The sequence below is a fragment of the Hermetia illucens genome, chromosome 1 (genome assembly GCF_905115235.1).
Source record: "Hermetia illucens chromosome 1, iHerIll2.2.curated.20191125, whole genome shotgun sequence".
NCBI lineage: Eukaryota > Metazoa > Arthropoda > Insecta > Diptera > Stratiomyidae > Hermetia > Hermetia illucens.
The window spans coordinates 162,549,215-162,567,031 of record NC_051849.1 but is presented as its reverse complement, the minus strand read 5'-3'; the positions used below and the strand labels follow the sequence as shown (position 1 = coordinate 162,567,031).

The 17,817-nt window shown below is 43.0% G+C and overlaps 1 protein-coding gene across 1 annotated transcript; it reads left to right on the top strand.

The window, feature by feature from the left end:
- Positions 1–83: 83 nt before the first annotated feature.
- On the top strand, positions 84–12,524 carry LOC119646619 (growth hormone-inducible transmembrane protein-like). The gene is made up of 6 exons (XM_038047126.1): positions 84–471; positions 536–650; positions 6,897–7,038; positions 7,094–7,430; positions 9,873–10,005; positions 12,226–12,524. The coding sequence occupies exons 1-6, from the start codon at positions 270–272 to the stop codon at positions 12,308–12,310; spliced, it is 1,014 nt and encodes a 337-aa protein (XP_037903054.1). The 5' UTR covers positions 84–269; the 3' UTR covers positions 12,311–12,524.
- Positions 12,525–17,817: the final 5,293 nt, after the last annotated feature.

The window sequence follows — 17,817 nt, the reverse complement described above, 5'->3', positions numbered from 1 at the left end:
TTTTTGCCTCCGCTATAAATTTCCCACGATACAGATTACAACTTTCACCGCAATGGACAATACTGCCGTTAGTTAGGATATCACCCGGAAGTTCGTTTGTTCTGACAGTTACAAAATTAAAGTCATTCGTTACGGTTTTATGCAATCACGAACTATTGCTACAATTTACTCGTTTCAAGATGAAATGAATAGTTAACAGTTTGTAGTAAATTGTTCTTATATTTTGTATTATATTTCCCTTCTTTGTATAAAAAAACATATTCAGAAAAATGATTATGTCGAAATTATTTTCTCCTCTATCGAAACATTTGTTCTTTTCAACAATTCCCAGGATAAGTTTGCGTCGAGAATTTCGTTTTCGTGCTTTTGTTAGACGTTTCTGCGAGAAAAAGAATGAAACAGAGCGAACATATGCAGAGGCACAAAAGCAATCGTTAAAGGAAAGGGCAATGGGTCCTCCTGGACCAAATGGTAAATAGTTTCAAGTCTGCCTACATTAAACACGAAATTTAGAGTGCGTTACCGAAAATTGCAGCCTATGCCATGGGAAAAGGAGCTATGGCAGGTGGTGCTATCATAGGGCTTTTGGCGCTCTGCTATTATGGGATAGGTATGGGCCAGGAGAAAGGAAATGTCATGAACAAATCCAAGTAAGTGCAAAGTCTTCTTTGGTGTCTACGAAATCTGTTCACAAAATCAAAATTTTTACCGGAAAATGGTAGCTTAATAGCAGTTTAAATAACTATTCGCAACAATGAAGTTTTCATACTTTTGATAAAATGTGGATTTCGAGAGTAGAGCACATTTCTGGAATTCTGGGAACCACACAATATTTTTGGTAACATAATAAAAGGGAAGTGTTTCTAAATCAGCTTATCTGAAAAAACTATGTTGAAAGGATGCCGCAAATTGAGGTTCGGTAATCATATTCTTCTAACTTTTTTACAATTATATTTGATTTAATGGAGGGGGAGGGGTATGTCTAGGTTTTGGGAACGTTGTTCCATACTGTAGCATGTTTACAAAGTTTGTTTATATGACATGCCACGTCTTAGTCGATAAGCTGAAGAGATAATTCACATTTCGATCGCGATCATCACCACCAACGGCACAATAACCGGTATCCGGTCTGGGCCTGCCTTAATAAGGAACTCCAGACATCCCGGTTTAGTCCCGAGGTTCGCCAATTGGATATCCCTAAAAGCTGTCTCGCGTTCTGGCCTATGCTATCGCTCACCTCAGGCAGGGTCTGTTTCGTCTTCTTTTTCTACCATGGATATCACCCTGATGGACTTTCCGGATTGGATCATTCTCATCCATACGAATTAGGTGACCCACCCACCATCATGTAAGGGACCTAAAATTCTTCAGAGGATTCTTCTCTTGAACCCAACCAAGAGTTCCCCATTTTTTTTTTGTTAAAGAGCCAAGTTTCCGCGGAATACATGAGGACTGGCAAGCAACATAGGCCAATAGTTGGGTGGATTTAAAGAGGATGGTGCCACTCGCATTTACGTCAGCATTTTCAGATTTGGCAAGACAGAGGAGAACGACAAGGATGCTCCTCAATCGTGCTCTGAAGGGTGATTCAGGTGCTAGCTGGAATCTTATAAAGAGGCACAGAAGGCTCTAAAGAAGAGCATAAGATCGGCCAAACGATCATCATGGAGACGCTTTTACGAAGAAACTGACTCTCTTGAGGCAACCTCAAAGCTGAAGTGGATTCAGGGCAAAGAATGTAGCCAGAAACTGGGTTTTTTTCGTTTACAGAACGGGAGGTACACAAAAAGCGATGAAAAAACGGCAAACCATTTGCTTGAAGTGCACTTCCCAGGCAGCATCCAAAATCTAATCTCAGAGCCAACAGGTGCATACAACCCTCAACCGAGAGACTGGAATCTGGCATGCAAAGTAGTACCACTGGAGCGAGTAAAATGGGTATTTAACTCGTTCTATAGATACAAGTCTGCAGGTCCGGATGGCATCATTCCTGTGCTAGTAATAGAGGGAATGGATGCCCTGGGTCTATATATTCGGCATATATATCGCGCATGCCTAGCACACGCTTGTATTTCAATTAAATGGCGTGATGTGGAGGTGTTATACATTCTCAAATCAGAAAAACCCACCTACACAAACGCAAAAAGCTTTCGACCGATCAGTCTAACGTCCTTTCTGCTAAAAGGACTACACACATTCCTAAGTGGTCACTTCACCATAGGCAACACGCTTACCAGAAAGGCAAACGGAGACAGCACTCCATGAACTTACGGCATACGTTGTTCGAAAAAGAATACGCCTTAGGCACATTCATGGACATCGAAGGTGCCTTCAATTATGCCATGAGGCAGTCGCGAATGATCGCGACAATTTGTGATGCGGCAAGACAGCATGGAATCAAACCGCTGCTAATCAGTTGGATCCTTCACATGCTAGAGTGGAGAAAAATCCACATATCGGTCGGCCAGAAGTATATTGAAGCAGGATGTCCAGGTGCTGCTCACAGGGAAGGGTTCTCTCTCCACTGTTATGGCTCTTGGTAATGGATACCCTGCTGTCCTCCTCCTGGAGGACAAAAAAGTCTTCGCGCAAGCATTTGCGGACGACATGGCCGTAATAATTACTGGCAAGTTTGCGGACACAGTATGTGACCGCTTGAATGCAACTCTGCATGAAATCCACAGCTGGGTTCTCCGCCATGGACTCACGGTGAACGCTAGGAAGACTGGACTAGTTATGTTCACTAGGAACGTCAGGTGGGCAGCTATGCGCTACCCATCTTAGTAGGGGCGGAAATCTAGCTGGCACAAACAGTCAAGTACTTAGTATAATAGTACATTTCGACTCCAAGTTAACATGGAAGCATCATATCCAGGAACAATATCAGAAATGTTGCAGATTGCTCTGGTGCTATAGGAATGCGATAGGTAAGACCTGGGGACTTTTACCCAAACGGATATACTGGATGTATACATCCATAATAAAACCCATTTTGATATATACATGCATCGTCTGGTGGTCAAGACTTAACTTTACTAACAGCAGGAAGCTGCTAACGCAGATTCAGAGACTTTGTTGCCTAAGTATTACTGGGGCAATGAGTACTACGCCGACTGCGGCACTGGAAACTATTCTAAATTTACCCCCCATTCACTTGGAGGGGAAACGGAAAGCAGCCAAAGACGCATATAGGCTCGATACCATTGGGGCATGGAAAGGCGGCCAATCACACGGTCATGCGTCTATCTGGAAATTCCTTGAAAAACATCCGGTAGCCCTGACGCCGACCGATCATATGGTTTCCAGATTCGTCGTTGAAAAGACATACACTGTCGTAATCACCGAAAGAGAAGAATAGTCGATAAATGGCCATGCGTCTTTTCAGATTACAGACCTAATAATCTCGGATCAGGTGCAGGGGTGTTCTCAGAGAATCTGATTATAGAAATGGCCCGACCCTTCGGAAAAATGACAACCATATTCCAGGCGGAGATATATGCCATTTTATTGGCAGCAGAAGAATGTCTGCGACAAAAGTGGAGGGAGGGGTCGCACCATTCGAATCTGTTCCGACAGTCGGGCGGCATTATCAGCACTAAATGGCAACGACATATCAAGCCAGTTAGTGTGGAGTTGTCATCAGGTGCTGCTGAAACTTGGCCGACTGAACGAAACATTCCTGATGTGGGTGCCGGGGCACTCTAACATCGCCTGTAATGAGGAGGCTGACAGACTGGCTCGCCGAGGGTCTGGATCCACAATGGTGGGGCCAGAACCAGCTCTTGGAATCCGACCGTCTACTGTCAAGTCTATTCTGAAGGGTGAAATTGCAAGGATTCACGCAACTGAGTGGAGAAATGTGGACTCTTGATAGCAGGCGAAAATCCTTGTGAAAGAGCCTGGGACCACTAGAACGGCATTTTTGTTGTCCCTTAAGAAGTGGAACATGAAAACCCTAGTAGAGCTTTTAACGGGACACTGCTCCTTAAACTACCATATGGAAAAGATTGGAGTAGTGGTTTCGGCTATGTGCAGGCAATGTGAGGAGAAGGACGAGACGGCCCTGCACTTTTTATGCAGCTGCCCGGCATCCTCAGATCTCAGACGAAGACACCAAGGTTTTTTTCAATGAACAATCTGCACACTTTCTGCCTCTGGAGAATTTTCTCAGATTCACTAAAGTCTGCGAACACCGTAGGCGGGAAGCCATTGAGTAGGCAATTTACGGGGATAGTATAATGGGTCTACCAATGGCCTGAGTGCTCGGAGCTGCGGTTCCCCCCAGTAAACTAAACTACTTCAACATCACGGATCACGTTTTCCAGGGCCAGGTTGAAGAGGACGCATGATAGGGCATCCCCTTGTCTCAGACTGTTGTTCATGTCGAATTTTCTCGAGAGTGATCCTGTTGCTTTTATCTGGCCTCGTACAATGGTTAGGGTCAGTCTAGTCAGTTTTATCAATTTCGTCGGGATACCGAGTGTTCTCATGGCCGTATACAGTTTTACCCTGGTTATACTGTCATAGGCGGTCTTAAAGACGATGAAAAGATGGTGCATCTGATGGCCATATTCCAATAGTTTTTCCATCGCTTGCCGCGCAGAGAAAATCTGATCTGTTGTTGATTTGCTTGGAGTGAAGTCTCTATAATGGCTGCACTATGTGATATTACCCTTTCTATGTTTAGGACAGATAATGCCTCGTTGCCATTATTGATTTGGTGTCCTACACCTTGAGGATTAGTTGATGCTTGGTGTAGATGGTCCTCTATATTTAACCAATCTCATCTCTTTCGTGTTGAAAGGAGCGAGAGTGAGAGAGGGCCCGTCATTAAGGACGATCACGGAGGGAACAATCTTCTCACAATTCCAGCACGCCTACATCAAAGGCAAATCAACGGAAATCGCTCTTTACGAGGTAATTACCACGGTTGAGCGGTCGCTATACTACAGACAACATACTCTAGCTACTTTCCTGGATATAGATGAAGCATTCAATAAAGTTAGTACCAAAGCCATCAAGTAGGCCCTAACCAGAATAGGATTCAAGGTGTGTCTTATGCATTGGATAGCATCCGTGATAAGAAGCATCTGGAAGTGGTTTACGCCAGCAAGAGGACTTTTGCACAGAAATAGATGTACACAGCTGTAGTTCACCTCATCCTAACGTATGGTTCCATTATGTGATGGTCGGCGTCGAACAAGAAATACAAAAGAATCAAGCTTAATAAGATTCAAAGAACCACGTGTGCTGGTGTTACTGGGGCTCTGCGATCCTGCACCTCCTCCCTCTGGACCTCCGTATTAAATATACTATAGTGTGCGGCGGTTTTCTTGAATACGCACAATGCAACTGAGTCGTGCGGCCTTGATTTGCTTGTGTATTTCAAGCGGAGGTACTTGCGGTATTGAAAACTTGTCGATGGCTGGAACATGTTCCAAAACGTAAAATAGTCATTTTGATCGACAGCTTGCCGGCCATTATGGCTTTGTACTCAGTGACGATATCGTTAGGGTTTTTGGGGCAGTGCGCTGAACAGACGGGGCAGTGCGATTAAAGTCACCTTTCGCTGGGTTTTTGGTTATGGGAGTAAGAGGGGAATGTGCTAGCTGAATTATTCAAGCTGGAATCTACTCTTAACAGTTCCTCGGCGGGCGCAGTAAGCATCGCCTCCCGACTGTGAACTCGCACTACTTAATATTCGCTGACTTGAAAGAACACTACCTATAATATAATATATAATAATTTATATTATATTATATATTATTAATTTAGCCCCCCTATAGCAGAACCCGATTAAGAGGTCTTTTGGGCCAAACGCGCATAAACGCGTACAGGATTACGGTTGTTTGCAGGAGGCGCTGGCCAATAGGAAACCATTCGGCCAAACTTTGCATACCCTACAATTCGCACTGTCGAATTTGCAGAAGTGAGAAGAGGCTCTTACGCATTTGCTTTGCGATTATCCAGCTCTAGCCAGGGCCAGACGGCGAAAACTACGTCGATAAATAATGGTTTGGCGATCTCAAGTTGGTGTTGAAACAGTGCACCACAGCGCTAATAAATAAAAAAATAAATAAATAAATCTGATGCTGTTAGTCGGTATGCCGAATTCACCCTCCTGTCTGCAGCAATTCCGTTTGCTTCTCTGTTTAGCTTTCTTCAAAATCGAGAAAGATGGCTTGTTATCACTGTGCGTCTATCTAATGGTGATTGAACCTAACACTATCTTGCATGGTCGATGCACATGTAAAGTTTTCCTTGCATAACCCACATAGTGGGTTTCCACTGAACCGCTTATAAAGGTGACTTTCTTTCCCGTACATTCTGGACCTTCTTGACCTGTTGTGTTGGTTAGCGCATTTTGGTGCACAGTGACATTTGGACATTGGACATGGTGGACATTCGGAATATGTTTTAGGGATACTTGTTCCCTGAGTCTGCAAATGACCAGCTTTCTTTACTTTGTCCGCAGGATCTCCGCTAGTGGATGTGATGATATTCTCTGCAATTAGAATACATCAGGACTAAGAATTTGATACCTGATGCGACCATAGGTAGAACATTTGCGTAGGAAGTGCTCCGTGGATTCCGCTGCCTCATTACAGCACACGCTTAATCTTGTACTACTTCTATTCTGAACATATATCTAGCTAGAGAGTCATGGTGCCCGACTGCTTTTTGGCAGGATAAACTTTGCAGTGTGTTTAATTGACTCTGATAGGAAAAACTCGGCGTATCTAGCGGCATTAAGGCTCTGCCACTTGTCCTTATCGGAAGTATGTTCCTAGGTTGTAGTGCTGGCTCCGGTCTCGACGTGGGAAAAATTGAACCCTCTTTTGCTAAGGCTCAAACCCTCTAAGTTCATTGATATTAATATTAAAATATATTTTCAGATTATGGCCTAAGTATGTCCATGAGAGAATACGCAGTACCTATGCGTATTTGGGGGGATCAGTAATGATTTCAGCTATAAGTTCATTCCTTGTGTTCAACACACCTCCCCTTCTTTTTTTGGTTACCAGAACTGGAATATTGGTAAGTTCCTGTTTTCATTAATATAACAACGTTTTCATTAGTAGTTTTTTAACAGTCCGTTTTGGCGACAACTGCGGCAATAATTGCTAGTGGCTACGTGGCTCAAACCCTGCCCTATGAAGAAGGGCTCGGTTTGAAGCAGTTGGCTTGGATGGGACATTGTGTTATCATGGGCGCCGCCATCGCCCCAATGTGCTTTCTTGGAGGACCTGTAATGATACGTGCCGCTATGTATACTGGAGGAATTGTTGGTGGATTGTCTGCTGTTGCAATTTGCGCTCCCAGTGACAAATTCCTTTACATGGGCGGACCATTAGCTATTGGTTTAGGGCTTTTGATCGCAGCATCATTAGCTTCATTGTGGCTTCCACCAACGACAGCGATTGGGGCAGGTAAGTTAATTTGTGTGTTGAGTGGGTTTTTTGATGTAATTGAAATTTTAGTTTAGTTCTATTTTATGTTTATATAAGGAGGTGATAGATGGTTGAGTTCAGTTCAGATCTCCAGATTCCTTTCGGAAATCGATTTCGTCTTGGCAGGTTATATAAGCTGTGAAGTGAGCGGAGAAAAGTGGTAGAATTCTTATTACGGGTCTAAAAACTCGCCTTTCTATGCTTTACGGGTGCCATGGAGAGCAAACCCACACTTGCTAAGAAGGTCTTTTTGTAACCCCCTCCTTTTGCACCTCATAATAAAGAGAGAGGCGAGACTTGCAGCGTACAAACTTCAATTATTTGATGATGATACATGGGGAATAACAAATTCTGACTATAGGCTTGAACAGCTAAATCTAGATCCTGACGTTGCACAACTAGTCTGCAAGTATCCCATTCATACACTACCATAGTCAGGTCTAAGAACATGCAATGCATTTCGAAATTTTTTGAAGAATATTGAATGCGTCAAACTAAACCACGCAAATTATTTTGCATGCAGGGTTGTTCTTGCTTCTTTCATCGTCCACCTATCTAATCTTATCGTATTCTCGAGAAACTCAACCGAGCAGACAGGAACATCGATTTCACCGAGGAGATCGAAAAGGAAAGGGAGATTTTGAATTCGACATATACAGCAAGCCGACCCAGATACAACGAACCATCATATACACTTCAAACCACGGTGGTCACAACCCCGCTCAACGAGGAAAGAAGAAATAAAGAAATGAACTACATCCGGGAAATAGCCGAGAAAAACGGATACACCAGGGACCTCATTGAAAACCAGATCAAAATAACGCCGGGCCTCAAGACAGCAACTTTCAATACTCCTCCAGGAGGCTTATCGGTGTCTCATTGATTTCATGCCCTTCTGTGGGTTAGATGCATTAAAGACTGGTCTTCCTCTAAAAAGCCCTTTATTGCAAAAAGTTTTCCTCCATTGAGGAAGTTAGATGACGCCGACTAGTTTTGGATTTTCTATCTAATGCACCCAGATATGGAAAAGGGGGTTCATTCCATAATTGGGCTCGTAAAGAAGGTCTCAGCTGTTACTCTTGCAAAAAAAAAACAATACAACACAAACCATTTGCCTGCCCATTCCTTTAGCATCGAGTATCGACTGAATCAGATTTAAATTAGTAGCAGGTTTGGTGATGGAGCAAGAAGACCTTGACTAAATTCGTGGGAAAACAGCCGAGTCTTCTGAGTATTCCATTCCAGTGTGTACCACAAAGGCATTATTGGCGTCGACTGTTGGCATTGAACCTTTCTGAATGTTTCATGAGGGTTTAAAACTGTACTTTAACTGTTCTGCACAAAACCTACCTACCTAACTAGAATGGTAAGGGTACTTGTTAAGGATGAACTTTTCGGAAACGAATTTGTAAGCTATGCGCTTAAGATATGAAAGGTTTCGCATGTGGGTTCACAGATAGAGTTGGATCGAATTTTTCCTAGAAAGGCGATCATACTGCGTCTCAGACAATCGGTCGAAAATTTTCCTGCCAACCTGGCCAACGCTACAACTCTATATCAGTATGATAACCGTTGGATATGCAGATGATGATGATGGTGTTGGAAAACAAAGCAAATTGCAGGAAATCAGGAATGGAGCATCATCTAACTGCACTCCAGACGTACATCGAACAATATCAGGAAGCAGCCTACATTATTAACAGGAATGCTCTCTACACACATCCTGTGCCTAAAGGCAACGTTTCTACGACCAAATGTATGGTCACTACGATTCACCATTTTGCTGAAAGTGACCTAAGGGGGTGAAGAATGTGGGTTTCATTACCCCAGGGTTTACATCGTACCGAACTACGAACATAGAAGGGTAATTCATCCTGGAAACAAAGAACACTTGGTATCAGCAGGAGACAAGAGGAATTGCAACAAGTTCCAGTTATGGACTGGTTTCAAGATGCAATGCTTATGAGCAAGCTAGAGATAGAAGGAGATGCTTTTAGTAAGTAAGAGTTTCACATAACCATGCGTCAGGATTCAATGATAGGTGCGCCTTTCCACCTCCCAATGATGAAAAATGACAGGCAGGCAGACAGTAAACCTATTTTGAGACGACTTTGTTTTACATAAAACCATAAAAACGACAACACTTTCATATTAACCACAAGGGTATGAAGGCTGCCACAATAGTAGCTTCGATTGAGCTATTTTTAACCTGCCGAAAGTAGGTAATATTAATGAATTTCTCGAAATATCAGAAACAACTTGAAATTTGAATTGTTTAGGTGATTTATGTAAGTCGGGAAATTTTTTCTACTTAGGTTTCAAAACTCTTAGTTTTCCAATTTTTTGATGCGTTAACCTTCACCACCACATTATCAGAATATGGTATACCATATCTTTTTCAACTATACAATTCATTTCCAGGCATCTCATCGTTTACTTTATATGGCGGTTTATTAATATTCAGTGGATTCCTACTCTACGATACGCAACGTATCATCTATACAGCAGAGAACCATCCAATTGTATCGAACCATAAATTCGACCCCATTTCTGCGTAAGTATTTTTTAAGATTAAAAGGAACATGGGAAGTGCAGGCTAAGTTGAAAAAAGGCAGAATGCCAGTTTAGACTGCAAATTAGTAGGTGATGTAGGTAATATTATAAAAGTGATATCACCTTAAAGTATGATTCTACATTACCATCACTGAGTGGAATATTTAGACATTACAACATCACCTAACATCATCGCATCACCCAACATTACCACTTTACCAAGCATCATTGCATTACAAAAGTGATGCTCTAATATAACATCATCTAACATTAGCGCTCTTCATTGTACAAGTCGCGACGGCAGTTGCCGATGCTAATGGCTTCGGGCTGGCTTTTGGATTGGTTTCGGGTTGGGTTTCGGCTTGCTGTAGGTTGGCTTTTGGACTGGCTCTGGGCTGGCTTTGCGCGGACTTCGGGCTAGCTTTTGCATTGGTTTCGGTCTTGCTTTAGGTTGCTTCGAGCTGGCTTTGGACTAGCTTCGGGTTGATTTTTGGACTGGTTTCGGGTCTGCTTTAGGTTGACTTCGGGGTGGATTTTGGCTGACTTTGGGCTTGTTTTAGGTTGATTTCAGGCTGGCCTATGGACTAGTTTCGGGCAGGATTTGGGCTGGAAAATGATTTCGGGTGCATTTGAATATGGGAATGCAGATTAATAATAATAATCGTTGGCACAACTATCCATATTGGATCAGGGCCTTGAAGTGTGTTAGAGCACTACATTCAAGACCGTTACGGTACACTAGAGTAAATTGTAGGAGGCAATGTGGTCAGCATTGCGCTCGCCCCAGATTATTACCCTGATTTGACTCTGATATGAAAAGGTAATTTCGATTTTGGGTGTGATAGGTAAATTTTAATTATGCCAAGGAAAGATAATATCTAAGTAATGCTCGTTCGCAAAAATAATGACTCCCTGTTCTTTGCATGTGAAAATATTTTACTATCTGTTATCTTATATTTATGGGATCTTTAGTTTTTTTCTTCCCTTCCATGAAAGGTTCATTCCTTCTTCATTGTTACTTATTTAGCACTGTCGTATACTTTATGTTTTGAATTTAATAAATGCATGCCAAATTATTGTAGTAATAAGTAATATTTGGTTCTATGGGCTGCCGAACGTTAATACTCATGGAGAAACACCGTTAGAAACATCGCCCTCTTTACATTGCATTTCTGGATCTAGAGAAAGCTTTTGACAGTGTACCACACGAACTCATCTGTTATACTTTACGACAACACTTAGTGCCAGAAGAACTGGTGCGCTGGGTTCAATTGCTCTACCACGATCCGAAAAGTAAAGTTCGAAGTATGGCGGTTGTATCAAAACCGTTTCGTGTCTCTGTTGGTGTTCATCAAGGAAGCGCCCTCTCACCACTCCTCTTTGTTCTTGTTATGGGCACCGTCACACGGGATATCCAACGTCCAGCGCCCTATACACTGCGTTATGCAGATGATGTTTTTCTAGCATCTGATACCAAAAATGATCTCGAGTAACTTGTCCAAAAATGGAATGATCGCCTCATGCAACACGGTGTCAGATTGAAACTTAACAAAGTTGAATTTTTGACGACCGATTCCCATGAAACAGGCACAATCACTGTTATCGGCACAACTGCGTTATGAAATAGCTTCGCGCATTAACGCAACCTGGATGAAGTGGCGTTCCACAACTGATGTTCTAAGTGTTGGCCAACTATAAAAGACAATGAACGGCGTCTTGCGGTAATGGAGACGAAGGTGTTGCGTTGGACTAGTGGCGTGACACGTTTTGATCACATCCGAAATGAGGATATCCGCGATCATTATGGGGTTGCACCGATCGTGGAGAAATTGCGAGCGAGGCGTCTTCGATGCTATGGTCTCGCAATTCATGCTAACGAGAATTCACTGGCCAAGGTTAGTCTGAACATCGAAGTCGTTGGTAAACGACCAAAAGGCAGTCCGAAACAACGGTGGCTTGATGGGGATTTAAAAGCTTCGAGATTGCCTCGAGATCAGGCATTCGATAGAGCCAAATGGCGAAGCCGATCATGATAATGAAAGGTGATGTTGGTGATACTACTTTGTAAAATGTAATATACTTTGTAATATCACCTTTTCCAAAAGGTGATATGATATCACATTACCTACTAAGGTAATATTTTGTGCACCTCTAGTTTCAATTCCTTTTATAGATATCTGATTAGAATTGCAGTTATTACATTAAAAATATTTATTTTCAGAGCGATCTCTGTTTATATGGACATATTGAATATATTCATCCGAATGGCTGTAATTCTGTCTGGTGATCAAGGAAAACGTCGTTGAAATTTCTCATATGATGATTGGTTTATGTTAATTATTTTCCCAGAAAATTTAGTGTTTTCTCTTAATGAAAAATATCTAAATTCACTGGAATTTTGTTGTATTTGATTTGTTGGAACTCAAAAAGCCAAGATGATGGAAAAATTCTTGACAAGCGCTTAGTAAAAAGTTAAAAGCGAAATAGTCCCTCGCTTTAAGGAATAGATCACCAAACAAATTTCCTCCCGTCGTATTTAGATATTTAATTTATAAATTGATAAGAAAATTTTCAGAGAGGAGATGATGGATTGGATTGGGTCGGAGATGCAAGATTGGATTTATTGCCTTGAAAAAAAAGTAAAACATTTCTGGTCAATAAGTTGCATTTGGGAATGTTCCTGTATATAGGAGGCTCGTTGGGTTAACAACATAGGAGAAGTTCTTACTGACTGTAAGTTTCTGACCCATGTTGAGCAGCATCACAATTGCACAGTATTATGCACTAACGAAAATTTCCGATATAGTGTAGAAGGATGCTTTCAATAAGCATGCATTCAAGGGGAGGCTTATTAAAAGTGATATTGTGATCGTCATAAGTGATATGGATGCCAAGGTGGGTTCTAACACAACCTTGTTCAGACGTGTGATGGGGAAACACGCTCTTCGTAACCGTAACGATAATGGTGGGAGGTTTGTGAATTTTTGGAATTTCCACCACCTCGCCATTGATGCACGTTGTCAGTTGGGTTTCAACTGACCGACACTGAATTACGATTAACGATTAACTACCTTGCGATCAGCAGAAGATTTGGAAGCTGTCTCCTGGATCTGCGTAATAAGAGATGCCTTCACGTTGGCCTCGAAGGGGATCACCATTTGATGGTTGCTTACGTTCGCTTGCGTGTTGCGTCATTTTTTACAGGATTGGAAAGCCTTAACCCTCAAGTTCAACATCCAGCACTGGTTCGGCATTGGGATAGCTATCTTCCTGATCGAAAGGCAGAGGCACTGAGTAACCCGGTTGAGAATATTGACGAGGTCGAAGGGGCGGTATAAAATGGAATCTTGGAAGCGGATTAATCAATGGAATTATTCATCGCAGAACCGGCAGTTTATGCTGATCTACCTGTACGAAAATTTTGACAGTGAGTTGGAAAAGGGGGATTATCGTTAAGATTCCAAAGAAGGACACGCATTTGGAGTGTAAAAATTATGGTTCTAGAACCATCAAAGAACATCTCGAAAGCTTGATCGACAGAGAGCAAACTGGCTTCTGCGTCCGGTCCTCCTGTATTGACCACATCAACACTCTAAGAATCATTTTAGTACAATGCGCGAAGTTCAGAACTTTGCTTAATCAATTTCGAGAGGGATTTCGATAGTGTGAACAGGGAGTATATCTGGCGTGGTCAACACTGTCACTCGAAAGCTACAAGGCTTCGTCAATACCTGCCTGTAATGTATCATCGGAGTACGCCGCTTTGATACTGTTTCTAATGAAGAACTTGGTGGGCGCACTGGCCTGGCACGCGCGGTGTGACAAAAAATGGGAAGTGGCAATGGATAGGTTACACATTATGGAAGGGCGACAATTGCATTGGTGGCTATGCTGTGCAGTGAAATCCACTCCCCTAAGATGGTCGACGGGTGGGTTGCTCCAAAAATACTTGGTGCAGAACAGTAGAAAAAAAATGCGGGCATATCGGGAAGTCCTGCAGGGAGTTGAAGCGCATTACAGGTAATCACGAACGATGGCGCGTGGGTTTAATAGAGGGAGTATACCCCATGAACGGATATCAAGAAGTTTCGTACTACATCAAAAGGTTGATTTGGTGCGGATAAAGTAATTACTCTAGATTTTCTTTTACCTTCTTCTGATATGGACCTAATAAAAAATTTGTAGACCATATGGTTTAGGAGATATATGATGATTGCCACCATTTTGGTAACGATGAAAAACTCATAAAATCGAGGATGCTTGGGACAAAGTTGTCAATCTTGTTTCCAATATTGTTGACTTGATTATCAAGAGCTTTGGGAACACAATTCAATATTGAAATTATTTTTGTTGATTTTTTTGCATTTAGTGTTCAATAAGAATTGGCAAAGTTTAGTGGTTCAATCATTTGTGAAAGGTTGGAATGAGGGGACTCTTGATCTCAAAGGTGGGACTATGGGTTCTGGCAACGATGCGTCGACTCAAGCGAAGCTGAAATGTCAGAATCCAGGATGGTGCGGCTCTTGGTTCAAAGTTTCTACACAACCTGCCGAGGAGCAAAAAAGTTTCAGAGGTGAATTAACAATACCTGGGAAAATTACAGGGAGCCTCTTTCTGAAGATTATCGCGATACTAGAAAAGTGCTCTAAAAAAAGCTGACAAAAAAGACTGTGGAAAGGGTTTATATCTAAAGTGTAGAGATCTAAACCCTTCACTGGCTCTCAGTTAATGAGTAGTTGCTTGCACAAAGGAGTATTGTTTATATCCTCTGGAAATCAATGGGCTAAAGATGAGTTACAAGCCACGATTCCGCTCATGACCCTTTGTTACGATACCATTCTGTGGGTTGGTACGTACAAAGAGATGGTTAAAAAAAGGTGGGGGTAATAATAGACATTTTAGTTATTGACGGTCAAATAAAAACTGTTCGTTAAATTGAAGAATCAGAATATGGGTATCAGGTATGACAATGGTGTAATCCTTGTTCTACAAACCGGTGACGAAATTATGAAGACGCTTAAAGTAAGTAGTCAAAAGTTTGCCTTCGCATATTTTAATTAACCTTCAGAAACATAAGCAAGTAGTCAATAAATGCTCAAGGTAATCCAAGTAAACCTCCAACATAGTAAAGCTGCTCAACGACAGTCATCCGGCTAATCAAAGCTGAGAGTTTTATTCAGGAACCCTATCTAGTGAATGAGAGGATAGTGGGACTCGGAAACGAAGCATGTAACTTGATATAGGACATTCTCAATGGCAAGCGCAGGACATGTATATTCACCAAACCGGAAAGATGGTGAGTTGCCACTCATCTTGGGTACGTTGCTGTTCTTCACGAGCAACCACCCCTCTTGGGTCTTCTCCCACGCGCCTGTATATGACTTTATGCTTCTTAGCAAGAAGGGCAAGGGGGATCACTCTCGCGATCACCATCACGGCCGGTTCAAAGACAGTGCGGTATGCAGTCGCCACCCGCAAAGTCTCCGTACTTGCGCGGGACGCTGACAATATACCTACTTGCCAAGCGCGCCAGCCTCTGCACCATAGAGCAGAACAGACTGCGTTGAACTCATTAGGAGACGTAGGACCCCCAATATTTGCCATTAATATACTTAACTCCGAAACTCTAGCTGCAGCCTTGTTTGCTGTTGTTTTGATTTGCTCAAAAAAGCTCATCTTTGTATCAAGAGTTAGTCCAAGATATTTTACCGTTTGTTTTGATCCGATTATCGACTCGATATGGGATGCAGGGTCGGAATTCTCTTTTTAGACATCATCTGCATAACCGACCAGGTGCGACTCTTCCGGCGTGTCGAGTTTAAGCAGACTATAATAGGTAGCGTTCCAGAGGTCCGGCTCTACTCCCGACGTGACTTCCACCCTCCTCTGACTCTCTAGTGTTTCATAGATGGTCCCTCACTATCCGTGAGAGATAGTTCGGCACGTGGAGAGTATTGGCTAGTTTGCCTAGAATGTCTTTTCATCTTACGGAATTAAAGGCGTTTCTGACGTCAAGTGTTACGAGGAGCACCACCCGAACGACATCCACGACTTGCAGCCTCGCAGCCTAAGCGCCGAAACGTTGGGGTGGATCTGGTGTTTAAAACTACCTGTCCTGTTCTCGCCGCCATTTCGAGAATTCGTTTCCCTCTGGAGTCTGGGTGGAGCATGCCCCATTCAAGTGCCCTGGCATTGAAGTCACCCCTGATCAGGATCCGCCCATCCGTGCCCAAGATAGCGTCCTCCAAAGCATCAAGCCTGCGTCGAAAGTCTGGCAGCGTCTCATTCGGTGTTAGACAGACACTGAAAAACGTTACCTCTAAACACTGAATCTAGACAAAGTTGTTCCCTCGGCCTTGGGCAAGAACTCTAAGGTGTGTGCCGCCTCAAACCAAGATGGTAGCGGTACCTGTCATATCAGGATGCTATGAAGCTGGTTCCTTATTTCGGTACTGCTCACCGATGAGCACTAAATTAGCTTTGGTCCCCGCAGTGAACTACGCTAGCAACTCGTGCATATTGATTTGTAGGATGTCAATCATGTTGACCGCGGCCTATCTCTTTTCAATTTTGCTCTGTAGATTGGACGCCGCCCCGTGCCCGCAATATTCTCATCGGACGCACCACGGCCCCTGAATATGACGCAACTCTCCTTTTTGTTGCCGATATCCGCTTTATGGCCTGACCCCATTTGCGGCATATTTATGTCTTCTGTCAGGTTCTCGAAAGGTTGCAGAGGGGTGCCCAAATATCTGTAGCGTTTGGTTGGGGCCGCCCGGATTCGTATCCTGCACAGGAGCTCCCCCAGCTTCTTCAGCGCGTTTTTCACCAGTTTGCTAACGTTCTTCTGGAGGAACGTCGCAGATCGCATGCGCTTCACAATTGCCGCGCATTTCTTGATAAGCCTTTTCTGTTCAACTTTCGTCAGAGTAGTTGATAGCGCTCCCACTTGGCTTTTGTTTGAAACTATCTAGTTAGTTTGAGCAGTTGCCCTATGCCTCTTTTCGGAATATAGGACTCCGTGGTACTGTCTGGGTTTCCGTCTCCGTTACAGGTGCCGCATCACTTGGCGAGTTTTCTTTTTTGTTTGCGTATCCCGATGTCTCGTCGGGTATTTCGTTTTGCATTTTTGTTCTGCGTATAAACGCAGCCAATTCATTCTCCATTCCCACTATCTCCTCTTTCGTATTGTTTGTATCGCCATTTAAATTTTTACCAGAACATCTTGCGCAAGGGAATGGGCCACAATAGTCAGGAAAGAGGAAAACCCTCGGAGACGAAGCCCCTACCCCTCTCTGGGGCCTGGCCTACGATTAGATTATCCCGGAACTCACGGATGGATCAGCGCTCGATCGGGGCAACGCGGTCTACTAATACCGGTTCAATGCACACTACTGGGTTGGCTCCTGATACACGCCACAACTACCACCTTGGCAGAGCTAGGCTCACATCACCCCATCGGGGACTCCTAGTGTGTCCCGGCGTATACTGGTCATTAGCAGTTCGCTATTTACCGAGAAACTTTCTCGAAGCAAGTATTATGCCAGCTAGGGGTCAGAACTACTTGCTCGGGCACGTTACTCCCAGCATCGTAAGCGACCTGTTAAGGATCGTTGACGACAGCTGAGGGTATCCTATGGTTATTAACAAAGTTAAGGCAGGTCAAAATGGTCTGCTTCCTGTAAATTCACTATAACCCAGAACATGAAATGTTTATATCAGACTAAAGTGAATAGTGCGACAAACTGAATTCATACATATTACGGGCTATGTATTAATTGAACTTTAATTTTAAGTTGAATTTAAATTGATG